Source organism: Urocampus carinirostris, chromosome 14 (assembly GCF_059441175.1).
Source record: "Urocampus carinirostris isolate Australia breed hairy pipefish chromosome 14, RoL_Ucar_1.0, whole genome shotgun sequence".
Lineage (NCBI taxonomy): Eukaryota > Metazoa > Chordata > Actinopteri > Syngnathiformes > Syngnathidae > Urocampus > Urocampus carinirostris.
The window spans coordinates 15,458,522-15,474,615 of NC_142362.1; the positions used below are offsets into that span (position 1 = coordinate 15,458,522).

At 41.8% G+C, this 16,094-nt stretch overlaps 1 protein-coding gene across 1 annotated transcript; it reads left to right on the forward strand.

Moving 5' to 3' along the window:
* Window positions 1-6,750: 6,750 nt before the first annotated feature.
* cfap210 (cilia and flagella associated protein 210) lies at window positions 6,751-14,582 on the forward strand. The gene is made up of 9 exons (XM_088353498.1): window positions 6,751-6,817; window positions 6,988-7,187; window positions 7,245-7,418; window positions 8,909-9,114; window positions 10,554-10,710; window positions 11,154-11,293; window positions 12,229-12,421; window positions 13,790-13,954; window positions 14,019-14,582. Exons 1-9 carry the CDS (start codon window positions 6,751-6,753, stop codon window positions 14,367-14,369), a joined length of 1,653 nt encoding a protein of 550 aa, XP_088209624.1. The 3' UTR covers window positions 14,370-14,582.
* Window positions 14,583-16,094: the final 1,512 nt, after the last annotated feature.

The window sequence follows — 16,094 nt, forward strand, 5'->3', positions numbered from 1 at the left end:
TTTAATCTTGCGTCTGAATTTTCAAGACATATGATTTTTATCTCTTGAGTAACTCTTAAATATGTAAGTTTTTAAGAAAAATCTCTCCCTCATATTTTGATGTCTAAATATAGTGGAAGCTAGAACTCTTGTTGGTGATAGGAATGAGTGGAGAGGTGTTGTAAAAGGATAGTGGGATGTTTAGATGTGTATTAAGGGATGGGCAGGGCACCTGTATGATGTGGCAGGGGTAAACCAGTGAAAGCTGTCGGGCCCTGCTGTTGAGCAGAAGAGTTGTGTCACCCTGACTCGAGTGACACGGCCTCTTTCTTGTGTCCCGTTTCATCTGGAGGGACAAAAGCATGACCAACTTGGGTGCCCAGGTGCTGAACTTGTTTGGGTATTTGGGCATTTGGGTTGGCCATGGTCAATTTTTTTTTTTTTGTGTTTTTTGCTACTTTTTCCTTTTTTCTTTTCTTTTTTTGTATACGTGTTTGTCTTGCTGTCGGTCACCCCTCTTGAGGGATATGACCAAGGTAGATGGATAGAAATAGCTCATATTTTCAGGTGCAGGAAGTTTTTCCACTCACAATTTACCACTGGGAAACGTTTCCTTAATTCCTTGCACACCACCATAATAAATGTGCACAATTGACACACAATTCTTGCACTAATACACATTTCATAGTCCCCTATTCGGGTGTAGCATGCGCCTGTCCTCCTGGGAGTGACCCGTAGAGGGCTATGACGCTTCATACGACAATGCCATACAAACTAATGCCAGCTGCAGTTAATCACAAAGGAAGAAGAAATGCGATGTCATAGCTAAGCAACCAGAAAGCAGTGTCAGCATCATTTTTAAGCAGAGTCGTTAACATGGCAAAAAGTTCCAAGCATTTACAAGCACTTTACCCAAAATTCAAGCACGTTTTAATATTTGATAACACAATATCAGTCAAATAAAATAAACAATTGCTTTGGGAAGGGGTCAGTAGCCAAAAATATTCAAAGAGCCATAATGGACCAAATATGAAAAGAGATGCAAAAAAAAATTAAACCAAAACCAAAAGGGGATTTATAAAAAGATGTTAGTCATTTATAATTTACTCTCAATATTTATAAAGATTTGGATAGCATTAAGAATATTTGTGTCATGTTCTAAAACACATGAAAAAATGGATAAGTCCCCCTTATATTTTTCAATAATAAAAGATTTTCTGAAAACTTGGGCAGAGCTAAAGAGCCACACATGGCTCAAGAGTCGCCGGTTTCTGACCCGCGGGTTGGTGAAAAAATTGAGCTCATTGGTTTATGGTATCTTTAAATCAATTTATTGTATATCAATTTTCATTTTTTCCTCTTTTTCTCTCTTTTAGATTTAAAGGGACACCTTGTTTAATATTCAAACCACTAGATGTTGCTGTATCGTGTAGTGCAACCAAAAACAAGTGCTACAAAGCAAAAGGAAAAATACAGACGAGGGAGTAAAGAAACCAAACGACACTCATTTTCTTGGAATTTTTACCCACCCTTCCAAAGTTTTTGGATTTTTGAGTGGACCCATAGCAGCAAGATGACCGACAATTATATCAGCTTGTTATGATTACTATTGTGATTCACCTGTGCCCGCTCATTTGGCGCCAACTGCCGCAGGTTCTGATTTGCTCCCTGTCACTATTTGAACCCAGTCCTGTCACTCCCTGTGGTCAGTCCATCTGCGAACCTCTGTTGATACAAGGCAAGCCTTTCTTGAACCTGACTCTTGCCTGTCCCGTTTTTGCTCCCGTTTGTCTGCGGCTATGACCCGTTTTTATCCCGACCACGTTTGCTTTCCTGTCCCGACTTACGACCCGTTTCTGACCCCGACCACATTTTTGCTCTCCTGTCCCGGCTATCGACCTCTTTTTCCGTCCCTGACGCCGCCATCGCCCGCTACGGAAGATCCACTTCCGTAATCGGATCACAATCTGGTTGTGAGAGCGACTTGCTTCCCGCGTCCAGTGAGCATCGGATTGCGGGCGCTGCCCTTCCTCTTTCTTTCAACAAAACTGTGAGAAAATGTCACACATTTGGGACTATCCTGTGTGCTGGTCGTGACACAGCTCAGTCTAGATGAGGCTCATTATCGTTAAAAAAAAACTAATGTTTTAAAAAATGCACATTTATATGATAGATCATATAGTTTTGCTTATTATCTAAATGGATATTGTTTTTTCTTTGTTTAACTACCTGTCGGCACTGAAGAATACACACTGTATTTTTAAGGGACGTGTAACGTCTGCAAGAAAGCTGCAGATGAAAGAGTTGGTGTTATTAAAAATTAAAATATCTAAAATAATATATTTTAAATGCAAAGATCTTCAAAAGATAATTTATTTGCTGATCACTAAACATATTCTACCCCGCGATCCTACCGAGGATAAGCGGTGCAGATGATGGATGAATTGATAGACATATTCCAACTGCTTATCAATCTAAATAAACTATATATTACTGTTTTAAACCAAATAAGGTAAATATTACATAAAAACTAGGTATAATGAAAAAAATGACACATCACCACTTCTTGAAATACTTGTTTTTTTGCAAGCAGCTAGACTTTTGACTAAGACCAAAAAGTTTGAGCATATTACTCCTGTATTGGCCAACTTGCACTGGCTCCCAGTCCACTTAAGATGTGACTTTAAGAGGTTCTCTTAATAACGTATAAATGTTTGCATGGACTTGCACCCTCTTATCTCTCTGATTTGATTTCCCCCTAAGTTCCTGCACGGAGTCTGCGCTCGGAAAATGCCGGTCTACTTGTGTCTCCGAGAGCCAAGAAGTCTGCAGGCTTGAGAGCGTTCTCCATCCGGGCCCCGGTGCTATAGAATGCCCTGCCCCCGGAGATAAGATCTGCAACCTCAATGGACGTTTTTAAATCAAGGCTCAAGACACACTTCTATTCCAAAGCTTATGATTGATGCCCACCTCATATTCTGTATTGTCCTGTCTTTTTCAGACTGCCTGCCTGGTGGTGATACGAAGGAGAAGGACGATTTGAGATGAGTTAGCGGACCGGTGTTTGACCTGATGCATGTGAACGCCTGCATGGACCAGCTGGCAGAGATGCGAAGCTGCGTCGTGGCCGTCATAGACTTTCTGGACTAGTTTACAGGCTGGGGGCCTCGCTGCTTTCATGCACTTTCCGGACAAATTTTCAACATGTTACCTAGTGTTTACTGTGTTTGTGTACTGTAATGCTAGGGGGATACCACTTGTGAGGTCCCTTCTCAAGGTTTCACTTTTTCCTCACGCTGAGGTTTTGAGTTTTTCCTTCCCCGCGTGTTGGTCTAAGATCAGGTAATTGTGTCATTGCAATCCTGTGCAGTCCTTTGAGACATTTTTGTGATTAAGGGCTATATAAATAAATTTGACTTGACTTGAAATGCTTCCTGTCTAGGTATGATTATGTAACGGGACCCAGGTGGATGGGCTAGCTCCAGCTGGTGTTACACATTTGTTTTATATATTTTTGTTTTGTTGTTGTTTTTATTTTACCTCATCTGCAAAATAGATGATAAATGTCAGTCTGACACGACACCATTTAATTGTTGGCATTAAGGTTCATTTATTGAGCAAGTCTCACTAAATCGCATGAGATCCCGTGAGACTTGGCCCAACCATCCTTCTCTGACCTGTGAGACTTTGCTATCTAGTGGTGATATACTGGTACTTCTCTTACTTTTTCTGCGATACAAAACCCAATACCCTGAAAAATAATGATAAACTTCCCCCAACCGTTTAATATGGATTACACAACATGAATCCCAACATCTAACATTTTAACTAGTCAGCAATTCTTGTTGCACCACAATAACTGTTGACAATACTGTACAGTTTTAAATGTATTGGAGGGGAAAAGTACATCACGATTCATAGATACCTTTATTCCCGGGTAAAAATAACTGATCACCCACTAAATGATATTTTGTCCTTGGAAAAAAATGGCTGTACTATATTAGGAAAATAAACATAAAAATAAACATAGGTCAGCCTTTTAAGTGCCATTTAATGGCAACAAGTTTTCCAGCGGGCAGCCCGGCGGCGCAGTGGTTAGCACGTGTACGGCACAGTTCTAAGGTCTTGGGAACCTCCTGTGTGGGTTCAAATCCAGCTACCGGACCTACTGTGCGGAGTTTGTATGTTCTCCCCGTGCTTGCGTGGGTTTCCTCTGGGCACTCCGGTTTCCTCCCACATTCCAAAGACATGCAATTCTGGTGGATTGGCCGGTCCAAATTGTCCCTAGGTGTGAATGGGCGAGCAAGTTGTATGTCCCTGTGTGACCTGCGATTGGCTGGCAACCAGTTCAGGGTGTCCCCTGCCCACTGCCCGATGATTGCTGGGATGGGCTCCAGCACCCCCACGACCCTACTGAGGATAAGCGGTGCAGCTGATGAGATGAGATGAGATGAGATGAGATGAGATGAGAAGTTACTCCAGCCTTTTGCTTAGGACGAGCACTCCGGAATTTGCGCTACAACCTCAGATAAAAACATATATTTTTATGCCATAGGAAAAAAAATCAGCGAATGGAAATAAGAAAAAAAATTCCCCACGGGAATTATTTAAATTGCTTATTTCATGGGAAATGGATGTTAACCAGCAGCACCCTCTTGTGTAAGCAAGCGGAAATAGCTCAAATGCGTTGCCAAGATACAATGCAACAAATAATTCAATGGTGACGGAGGCAAAGTCGGGAAACGTAACATTAATTAGTATAATTGTTCATGACTAATTATACTACCAATTTGTTGAGGAAAACGTCATCAATGATTCAACAAGGGCAACAGGGAATGGCCCGAAAAAGGGGTGAGATCTGACTGTTTTTTTCCCTTCGTTTTCATTATTATGCCAACAATCTGTTTATGTATAAAACGACATTACATTTGTGCCAAAATTCTGCCGATGTGTACTTTGACAAGGTCATTCAGCGTTGTGTGTGTGTTTTTTTTGTTGTTGTTTTTTTTTTGCTGTGTGCATATGTCAAGTGTCGTTGCGTTTGTGCTCATATTATGTGATATCTACATGAACAACGACACATTTTATACATAGACTGATTTTTTGCACTAATTATGTCATGTAATCAAATCAAGCTACCAGCCTCCCTGTGCGGAGTTTGCATGTTCTCCCCGTGCACACCGTTTTCCTCCCACCTTCCTAAAAACATGCATGTCAGGTTAATTGGCCGGTCCAAATTGTCCCTAGGTTTGAATAAGCGAGTGAGTTGTCTGACTCTGCGTGCCCTGCGACTGACTGGCAACCAGTTCAAGGTGTCCCTTGCCCGCTGCCCGGAGATGGCTGGGATGGGCAGTGCAGATAATGGATGTGTCAAAAACCGGAACAGGATCGCGACCCAATCTCTTGACGTTCACACACAAGCCTTTATTTTACGAGAAATGGGGAGTCATGCACGTTAGGCTGCCGGTCTGGCGTGGAAAGACAGGAAGCCAGAGACCGACAAGATCGATTCCAATTGCGCGAGTTGATATCGGAAAGATGGGGCCGATACCGGACAGGACGGGACAAACAAGATGGATAACGAGTCAGGATGTCGAAAATATACAGGAGAAACTAGACGGGAACAAATAACAACAGGACAAAAACAGACGGAAACAAAACTGGAACCAGAGATCAAACAGGACAAAAATAAACGGGAACAATACCTGACTGGAAATATCAACAGGAAAACAGGACCGAGTCAGAACCCACGTCTTGTGGGGCAGAAGTTAGTTTGACGGGCTGACAAAGGAAGCAAGAGAGCGCTGAGCTTAATAAAGACAGAAAGCCAATCTCTCAACGATCCGCAGCTGGCGCCACACGGGTAGGGACAATTGGGCACCATGGCAACCGTGACACACACGGGCGTGGCCAATTGGATGGATCCATCATCTGCACCACTTATCCTCAATAGTGCCACAGGGGGCCCATCCCAGCGATCCCACTGCATTGTGGCTTGAAAAAATATTCTGCGATCTATTATCGCCAGTCTCATAATACTGCAAGCAGAGATGGGCAAAGCGCATTTTTGTTGGGCCTGGCCGCTACTTTTCTGATTTTATGGGTTTTTTTTCCTCAAACGAACTGCACTAGTGTGGCCATGATCAATGATCCTTAATCCCCATATTACAGGAACTGTCAGAAGGTACTTTTGCTGGGAGGCGGGCCAGGACTAAATTAAATTAAAGGCATGGTTTTGGCAGCCATTAGCCCCAGTCGACTATTGCTGAGAGCAGGGGCTAAAAGGGGAAATTAGTGTCATGAGTGGCGGATCTCTTTTTCTGTTCTGACTAAAATGAACTGCACTTGTGTGGCCATGGTTCGTTATAAGCGGTTGACTATTGCTGCAGGCAGGCAGAGTGCACCTTTGTCGGGCCTGGCGACTTTATTTGGCCTTTACTTACGCCTGAAGTGCAGTGAACTTGTGCAGCCGAAACCCTGATATCATATTGCTGCAAGCAGGGAGCAGCAGAGTGCCATTTTGTCAGGCATGGCGCCTCTTTTCACGCAATTATTTCCACCCAAAATGAAATGCTTTTGTGCGGCCAGTATCCATGATCCCCAATCCCATATTGCTGAGAGCGGGCACCGGCAAGAGGCACTTCTTTTTAACTCTAAAACAAAATGCACAGTTTTGGCCTCAATCTATTATCCCCAGTTGATAATTGCTGAGAAGGAAGGAAGCAAATTTGTGTCATCTGTGGTGGCTTTTTCCCGTTATTTTCGCCTAAAATGAACTCCACCCGTGCAGCCGTGATCCATTATCCCCGGACTATTGCTGCAAGCGAGGGCCAGCAGAGTGCATGTTAAAAATAAGGACGGAAGGCCGTTTTGTGAATTTTCTCAGAAGAGTTTGGGTCCCCATTAACTGTGATATACATAGGATTACACTAAACTTCTATCGGCATGTTAAAGTGCATCCAAATAACATTTTGCAGTGATACATATGATTTTACTTGCTAATTCCAGCCGAAGACACCAGTGAGTCAATGCAGTTTCCAGATCTTCGTCAGGTCACCGTCTTAAGCAAGACTGACTGGATGAGGATTCAGGATGAAATCCAACGCGTGGACAAGGAAAAGGAACGCATTATGGAGGCCACCAAGCAGAGGCAAGCCCTGCACCTCAAATCCAAACAAATGGTCCAAATGTGGCCGGACACCCTCGCAGTAAGTGAACCACAATCGAATTGTTTAGGTTGACATTCTAATTTTGCTTATTTCAAGTGTCAAAGACAAAAGAAGCTGGAAGCAAAAAAGATGCGAGAAGAGATGGAGGAAGAGAAAAGGAAACAGATCGATATGGAAGAGGCCAAATATCAGGAAGAAAAGCGAAATGAGGCCATCGAGAAGGCCAAGATGCAGCTTTATTATGAAACGGAGCGAGTCAAGGGACTCCATGTTAGTATCAAATGCATTCTGGATACACTTTGAAACTTAATGAATGGATAATTCAGAATTCAGAAAGACTTTATGCACGTGAACAATTCTTCTACTATATTATGCAAATTGTTTTTGAGGATTTATTTTTTGGACCACAAAATGTTGTATCGTATCCTGAAACCAAAAATAGGTGGATTGTAAATGATAATCTAATTGAAAAAAAAGACAAATACTACCAATAATATTAACTGCAAAAGCAAAAAGTCCAAGCTACAAATTGATAAAAACAAAAGATTAAATAAGAAATATAACCTTACAAAATACTTTTAAAAACCTTTTTGTATTGTTTTGTTTGTCGTGATTACCGATTAGTATCAACTGTGCCGCTGTGGGCTTCCTGATTGGTTCCCTGTCCCTTTTTAATCCCAGTCCCGTCACTCTCCGGTTGTAAGTCCGTCAGCGAACCTCTGTTGTTAGGGCAAGCATTTTGACCCTGACTCCCGTCTGTCCCGTTTTTGCACACGTTTTTCCAGCCGTCCGTTCCTGATCTCCCCGTTTGTCTCCGGCTCCGATCTGTTTTTGATTCCGACCACGTTTGCTCTCCCATCCCGGCTTACGACCCATTTTTGATCCTGACCACATTTTTGCTCTCCTGACCCTGCTTTCGACCCGTTTTTTTCTCGTCCTAGACACCGCCATCTCCCACTCCGGAAGATCCACTTCCGTATTCGGATCACGATCCGATTGCGTGAGTGGCTTGCTTCCCGCGCCCAGCGAGCACTGGATCGCGGGCGCTGCCCTTCCTCTTTCTATCAATAAACTTGTGGTTAACGCTACACATTTGGGTCCTGATTCCGTCCTGGTCGTGACATTGTTAATGGACAAATGAAATGCAATTTATATTTTGAAACACATTTTTTAACTATATATTTTCCCACAAAATTTTGCATCTAATTTTTTTAATTAATCCAGATAAACAAAATATTTAAATAGTTTTATATTTATTTTTTAAAAAGTTGTATTTTAATGTAACAATGTTTTTTTCAATTAAGAATATTGTATATGTTTATTTTCTTTCCCAATGTTGTTTTATGTTTTCATATTATTCATTTATATTTGTATATTTTGTTTACTTTATAGATAGATGTTAAACTTTTTATCTGGGTTTTTATTTTTATCAAATTTATTTTCAGGACTTTTTTTCACACTGCAAAAAGCTCAGTTTAAACATGTAATGAAAAAAGGAAAATGGCACATAAAATATAATGATTATTTGCAAACAGAGAAAAAATTGTTACTTGGAAATACGAGGATTTTTTCTGTTTTATTATATTTTTTACAAATTTCGTTGCATTGTGGGGCCAGTAAATTTGTAAGGGTGGCTTACCACCATTTAGGGGCCAATGATTTTTACTACATAGCATTAGATTATACCAAAGTAATTACACTCAATTTTGAAATAGCAAATTTATATCCGAGTTTATTGTCCTATTTCCTACTTCTCACAGCGTGCACTCTTGTTGACCGAAGTCCTAAAGGAAAGGGAAGCCCAAATAGAGCTGAAGCAAAGCCGGGAGAGCGCCTCCAAGAACCGGGACAAAGAGTACATGGAGATGGTGAAGGCCGAAAGGGAAGAAGCATTCAAAAAAGAGCAAGAACGAAACAAACAGAAAAAAGAAGAGAGCAAACATTTTGCTGAAGAACTTCTGAAGCAGTAAGTGAAGAAGCAGGTGGTGGAAAAATCCATCTTTGGGTGGCCATTTTGAAAGTGATTTCGCAGTTGCTTAGGACTTATGAGACAACCAATCACAGTTTCGAGTTTTGTCATGTGACACTTTTATGGAAAGTTGTGATTGGTTTATGCACACCAAGCAAGAATGGGGTCCTTTTCAGATGACAGTAAAAGAGAAAATGGCTGCCTCCATGGAGGTTATTAGGTTGAAATCATTTTTCTCAGTAATGAGTATTTTAATCATGACTTTTTTTAAAAAACACAATTTATCTCATCTCATCTCATCAGCTGCACCACTTATCCTCAGTAGGGTCGCGGGGGTGCTGGAGCCCATCCCAGCAATCATCGGGCAGTGGGCAGGGGACACCCTGAACTGGTTGCCAGCCAATCGCACACAATTTATCTCAATGTTAATTAATGCGTGAGAAGATAAGAGTCACCAACCTTTTTGAAGCTGAACGCTATTTTTTGTTACCAATTAGTGCTAAGGGCTACCAGTTTGTTATGCATATCTAAGATAACTGCTTATCATGTATTACTATGTCATTATTATATTATTACTTCAACTTTGTCAAAAATGCTCTATACACAACATACAGCAAGGTTTTGAATAAAAACGTTGCAAATTATAGCCGTGATCTAATCAGAACAGTTTTGTATTGATTTGGCAGAATGCAGCGCGGTTGTAGGGGGTAGTGCAGGAAGAGAGTTTAGAGTAATGATAGCCTGTTGGAAGAAGCTGTTGTTGAGCCTGCTGGTTCTTGCGCTGAGACTCTGCAGTCTTTTGGACGACACCAGGTTGAAAAAGCTGTGGGATGGGTCTGTGGGAGGAGTCACCTGCAATCATGATGTCTTTGCGTGTGATCATTTATTCAAAGACATTGATCATGATTTCATATGCCAAATAGAAATCAAATTTCCTGAAGAAAAAAAAAATCACAATTTCTCATCACTGGTGAGATATTTTCAGAACCGGTCAGAGGGCTACTCAGCTTTTTTGATGTTGAGACAAATAGGTAATATCATCATTTAGTCAAGTCAAGTTTATTTTTACAATCACAAAGAGTCTCAAAAGGCTGCACAGACTATTGCAAACCACAGACTATTATTACACCATCACCTGATCTAAAACCTACATGAGGGCAAATAATACACAGATATTGTTAACATAAAATATAGGTTATAGGTTCATATGCTATATAATAGAAGTGTGTTTTAAGCCTAGATTTAAACAGTTCCACTGAGGTTGCAGATCGAATCTCAGGGGGAAGAGCATTCCACAGCTCTGGGGCTCGAATGGAGAATGCTCTCGAACCTGCGGATCTCCTCTTGGCTCTTGGGATCACTAGTTGACGAGTATTTTCAGAGCAAAGGCTTCGTTATTGATTAAAAATTCTCAATCTGTACCCCATGTCCTGCAGAATGAAAAAGAATGAGCTGGAACAAGAGCGACAGAAGCACGAGACAAAGAAAGAAAGCGAGGAAATCCAACGGCTTCAGGAACTTCATCAATGGGAGCAAAATATGGAAGCTGAGTCACAAACCAAGCAGAAAAAAGATTTCATGAGAACTCAGCTGGTGAGCATACTTGAAATGAATTGAAACATGAAAAATCCCTTATCTTGATTGTAGTGTATTGTGATGCATGGGAATAGTTGGTCAGATGCCCTCAGGAAGGGTATCAAACAGGCTGGCCGGAAATGAAAAAGGGTCCGTTCACTCAGCTCAAGAGGGTTGGAAGAAGATTTTATTTTTAGTCCAAATGATGCTGAAGTTAACGCATGACTGTCTCTCTGAAAAATGGCCCGCATTGGTTTAAATGTTTTACCGGGCTTGTATATCATATTGCTGGTACTTTTTTTGAGCCCCTACAACAAAGCATACCCTCTGTTTAATTCTAGGGTGGAAACAGAACACTAAAGGATATTTCAAGTGTTTACCCTTATTGAGCCGATCATAATCGCTGCAATATTCCAACCACAGTATTACCTATATAAATAAACCTCAAAATTCTTTTATAGGAACATCTCACTCAAAGAGACATTGCAAAAGCAGCCGATGCAAAGAAACAAGAGGCAGAAGAAGCCCAAAGGAAACTCTTCCTTTCTGCAAAGGAGAAGATGTTCAAGCTAAGAAGAGATAGAGAAAAGGAGTTACTAAGGTATACACTAAAATCCCTAGGTTATTGCGGTTAACGGGAGCAAAAACACACTGTAATAAGCAAAAAAAATATGTGGAGTATCCGCCCCTTTTTTAACATGCGCTCTGGTGTCCTCCCCTGGCAGCCAGTCAACTGAAGATAATAGATCGCTCCTGCACAGGTGCTGCATTACAACTGACAACATAAATATTATTCATGGTAACCGCATCGAAACTAAAAAAAAGGTTGGAAAAACAAAAAAAACATTCAGTACAAATTATCATTATAAGTGCATAGGATCTGCAAACTGATTGGTGCAATTGTCGACTGGGTATAATAGAGCGCGGTGGGCACGGGGGCTGTTCGTTTTATTCGTCAAGATCGCATGACACAAATTTGTTCCCAAGGCTCCTGCTCTCAGCAATAGTCGACTGGGGAGAATGGAATGTGGCCAAACAGTGCAGTTCAATTTAAACGGACCACGATGGTAAGCATCAGCTGTCCAAGCCCCAAAATAATGCATTCTGCCGGCCCCTGCTCTCCGGGATAGTAGCTTGCAGCCATAACCGTGCATTTCATTTAAGGCGGTTTGGAATAGCATGCCTCCCAATGGTCGCCGCTCGCAGCACTATTGGATAAGGATACTGGATTGAAACCACACGAGTGCAGTTCATTTTTGTTGGAAAGAATAGCAAAAAACAGATGCCATGCTTGAAACACATTTGCAGTCCCGGCCCATGCTCTCAGTAATTGGCTCTTAATAATACACACTGTCCCTTAACACTTTTATATCAAAGCGGGGGCCTCAAACTTTCCCCTCGCAAGCCGTAATTGGCTCCTGGGCCAAGAGTTTGAGACATTTACGATAGGGGATGATGGAATGCAGAGTATTTCTCAAACCACGATGCAACAAATCCACTAAGTGATTCGATTCAATTGTGGTTATCACTGCCCAGAGAGGTCCAGACCCGCAGGGAGAAGATCGTGGACAAGCTCATATTGGCCCAGGAAAAGGAAAAGGAGCAGAAGCAGCAAAGCGTGGCTAAGGCTGTCAAAGAGCAGGAGGAGCAGAGGATGCGGCGAGAATGGGAGGAGGAGCAGAAAAGAGTGGAAATGATGAAGTCCATTGCGGATCACAGGGAGCAAGTGGTAAGGCGAGCATTAGATCGTTCCGGGACAGGTATCACTGACCTTTTGAAGCTGAAAGCTACTATTTTGTTAGTGATTAACACAAAAGGGCCACCTGCATGAAATGTATTTCAGAAATAACTTATGCTGTTATTACAATGTCATTATTATGTTAACTAGGTTCTAATAATTAGAAGTGGGGTTAAAATATGTGAACAACCCATGGGCACTAAGTGTTTTATATATAATTAAAGAAATAATATAATTTTGGAAGAGTTGATCATGCATTTAATGACACTGATCATGTCAATGATTTCTTATGCCAGTTAGAATTCCAATTTCCTAGCAAATCACAATGACCCATAACTGGTGAGCTAGTTTAAGAACCAGTCCGTGTTTCGAAGGGAACACTTGGTGCCCACGGGCACCGTGTTGGTGACCCCTGATTTGAAACAACATATAATTGTTGACCTAATTTGGGTCATAGAACACTTTTTTTTGATAGCAGGTTTAATTATGGATTAATTGTCATGATTACTGATGCGAGGAACCTGTGCCCGCTCCTTTGGCGCCAACTGCCTCGGATGCTGATTGGCTCCCTGTCACTATTTAAACCCCCGCCAATCTGTCACCTGTGGTCAGTCCGTCTGTGAACCTCAGCTTACGCTAGGCTTTTCGACCCTGATTCTCTCCTGTCCTGGCTCCTGTCTGTTTCTCGGCTTCAACCCATTTTCTGATCTCGACCACGATTTTTGCTCCCCTGCCACGGCTACTGACCTGTTTTTCCGCTCTCGACACCACCATCGCTCGCCACAGAAATACCACTTCCACGTCTAAGCAACCTGCTCCCTGCTACCAGCGATCTCCGGACTGTGTGTACTATCCTTTCCCTTCTTCCCAATAAAACTAAGAGAAACGCACGATAGTGGGTCCTGTCTCCGTTCTGGTCCACTTACTCAAAGTTTTGATTATTTGTACAATTTCTCCAATTTTGTTTTATGATTTTTGGGCGTTTAAAAAAATGACAATATATAAAAGGAGGGCAATTATCTACAATTTGGCATATGATTTTGCTGATTTTAAACATTTCTTATTGTTCTACAACCAAAAATAAGTTAATGTTTTAGTATGTTTAATATACTATATATTTCAATTTTGCTAATTTATAATTTTACAGTATATCCACTTTATATTAATTTTTGGCTGTCATTATGCTCATTTTAAGCACTATTTTTAGCCTTTTGAGGCTATTTTGTAATTTTGACTTATACAAAAAATGTGGCTTGTATCAAAAAATCTTACATGGGGTAAGTCACTGATAAAAACGGGAGAACCAATGTTCCTGAGTGTTGTTCTGGCAAACTTAAACCGCTACTTCTGCTCCAACAGATGCAGGAAAAAGAGCGTGATGAACTGATCAGAAAGGAGAAGGAAAAAGAAGCTCTCGAAGCGAAGAAGGAAGACGAACAGAAGTTTTATAAGGAGCAGCAGAAAAAGGCCCAGGACATCCGACAGGAGCTCCAGAAGATACAGGACTTCAATGCAAGCCAGATGGTAGATCAGTTCTTTAAAAGCTTCCTTTTGCTGTGTCGAATTGACCACTTTCCGTTCAACACAGGCACAAAAACAAGCCAGGCAGCTTCAAGTAAGACGTGCAGAACACGAGTTTGAAACCAAGAACATGGAGCTCATTGCCCAGGAAGAATTCAGCTTCCAACAGTATTCAAAGGCGGTGGTCCAAGCTGCAGCCGCCACCCAACGCAACGTGCTTCCTCTCTACAAAGCCGTGAGTGAGGGAGTGACTGAAGGCTCCGCATTCCCCAGAGCTAGACCCCGATACCTCGTTCAGGATACCAGTGGTGCCGAAATGCCCAAATACGTCTCGGACAGCACCATGGATATTAAAAAAATGCATGAGGTTTCAGATATCGGGGAAGCCAAGAAAAGACTTGGGTTTATGTGGTTGTAGAGCAGAATTAATCAACCCGTTTGAAGATGAGCGCTACTCTTATGCTACTGGTTAGTACGAAAGGTTTAAAAGTTCGATGGATTTCTAATTACTATGTCATTATTATGTTACTATCATATTACCAGGTTGTAATTAGTCGTAGGCAATGTTCCCTCTAATTTTGCTGGGGTCTGAGCGTTCACACAAAGTCAGTGAGCAACGCTTGAAACAACAGTGAGCAACCATAATCCCAAGTGTGGCAAGATAAATAATTGTCAAACATGTCCAAAACTTGACATCAAGTTACATTTTGCTGAGTTTCCGGCAATTCAAAATTATTTTTCTCTTTTGAATGAATTGACACATGTACTATTGCAAAGGTTGTACGGCCTACAAACGTCGTTTGTTCTTACAATTCTTTCACAAGATATCCATTTTTTAAATTTCCTGATATATTTTGTCTCATAATATTAACATTTTGGGGGGCTCATTTAGTCGGTTGTAAGATACAGAACTGTACTTAATCACATTTTTTAGTGGAAGTACAATGTTGGCAACAAGATTCACTTGATATAATCGGAAATTATTTGAATGCAACACAAACTTTTTCTTCTTTTTTCTGTGTTTTTTTCTGCTTTTTTTTTACTTTTTGTTCTCTATTTACTTTTTTCCTACATTTCTTTCTTTTTTTTCTGGCTTTTTTTCCTCCTCCTTTTGTTTGTTTTTTCTCAGCTTTTCACTATTTTTTCATGTTTTTTTTTTCTTTTCTGTTCTATTCCCCCCTTCCTTTAAGTCATGTTGTGCATAATTTTACATAATATTTGGTCATGTGGGCAGCACGGCGGCGCAGTGGTTAGCGCTTGTGCGGCACAGTTCATGTCATGGGAACCTGTCGTGGGTTCAAATCCAGCTCCAGACTTCCTGTGCGGAGTTTGTATGTTCTCCCCGTGCTTGCGTGGGTTTCCTCCGGGCACTCCGGTTTCCTCCCACGTTCCAAAAACATGCATTTCAGGTGAATTGGCCGGTCCAAATTGTCCCTAGGTGTGAATGAGCGAGCGAGTTGTCTGTCCCTGTGTGCCCTGCGATTGGCTGGCAACCAGTTCAGGGTGTCCCCTGCCCACTGCCCGGAGATGGCTGGGATGGGCTCCAGCCCCCCGCGACCCTAATGAGGATAAGCGGTACGGCTGATGAGATGAGATGAGATTTGGTCATGTTGGGATTAAAGAAGCATAAACAACCTGAAGAGCCGTTTAGGACGCGAAAGAGCCGGTTCCTTTTAGTGAACCGAGCCGAAGAAGCCGGTTCTCTACTAACTTTACTCAACTTCGTTCTACTTCAACTCGACTTCAAAATACCGCACCCGTGTAGTTTTACCTTATGCACTGTAACTTTGACTTAAGTCGCTTATTAATTAGTAATTTTGAGCCCTCATTTTTGTGCGCTGGCTAGATTTTCTTGTGCGCTGAGAATGTGCGAGCAGTGCTCAATTGCGCACGCGCGCAGCTTAGAGGGGACACTGGTCGTAGGGTTAAAATAACCCCACACGACACCACTCTCGCAAAATCATTCTCCCTGTGACGAGGTCTGCTTGACTGCGTGAGAAGAAGGTTTTGGGGGAAGGGGCAGCAAAGACTCATGCCGTTTAGCCAGGACCCCTTGACTTGAGATAGCATATGCCAATTGGCCACTTCATTTCATTGCGTCATTCATCCTGTACTGTGAGTGGACACCTGCCCTGCGCTCCTT

What these genes read in the sequence shown, in the direction of transcription:
- cfap210 (XM_088353498.1), top strand. Translation starts at nt 6,751, where the DNA reads ATGAACTCCACCCGTGCAGCCGTGATCCATTATCCCCGGACTATTGCT. An exon ending in TGTGGCCGGACACCCTCGCA is followed by an intron (nt 7,188 to 7,244) that starts GTAAGTGAACCA and finishes GCTTATTTCAAG; the next exon opens with TGTCAAAGACAAAAGAAGCT. An exon ending in AGCGAGTCAAGGGACTCCAT is followed by an intron (nt 7,419 to 8,908) that starts GTTAGTATCAAA and finishes TACTTCTCACAG; the next exon opens with CGTGCACTCTTGTTGACCGA.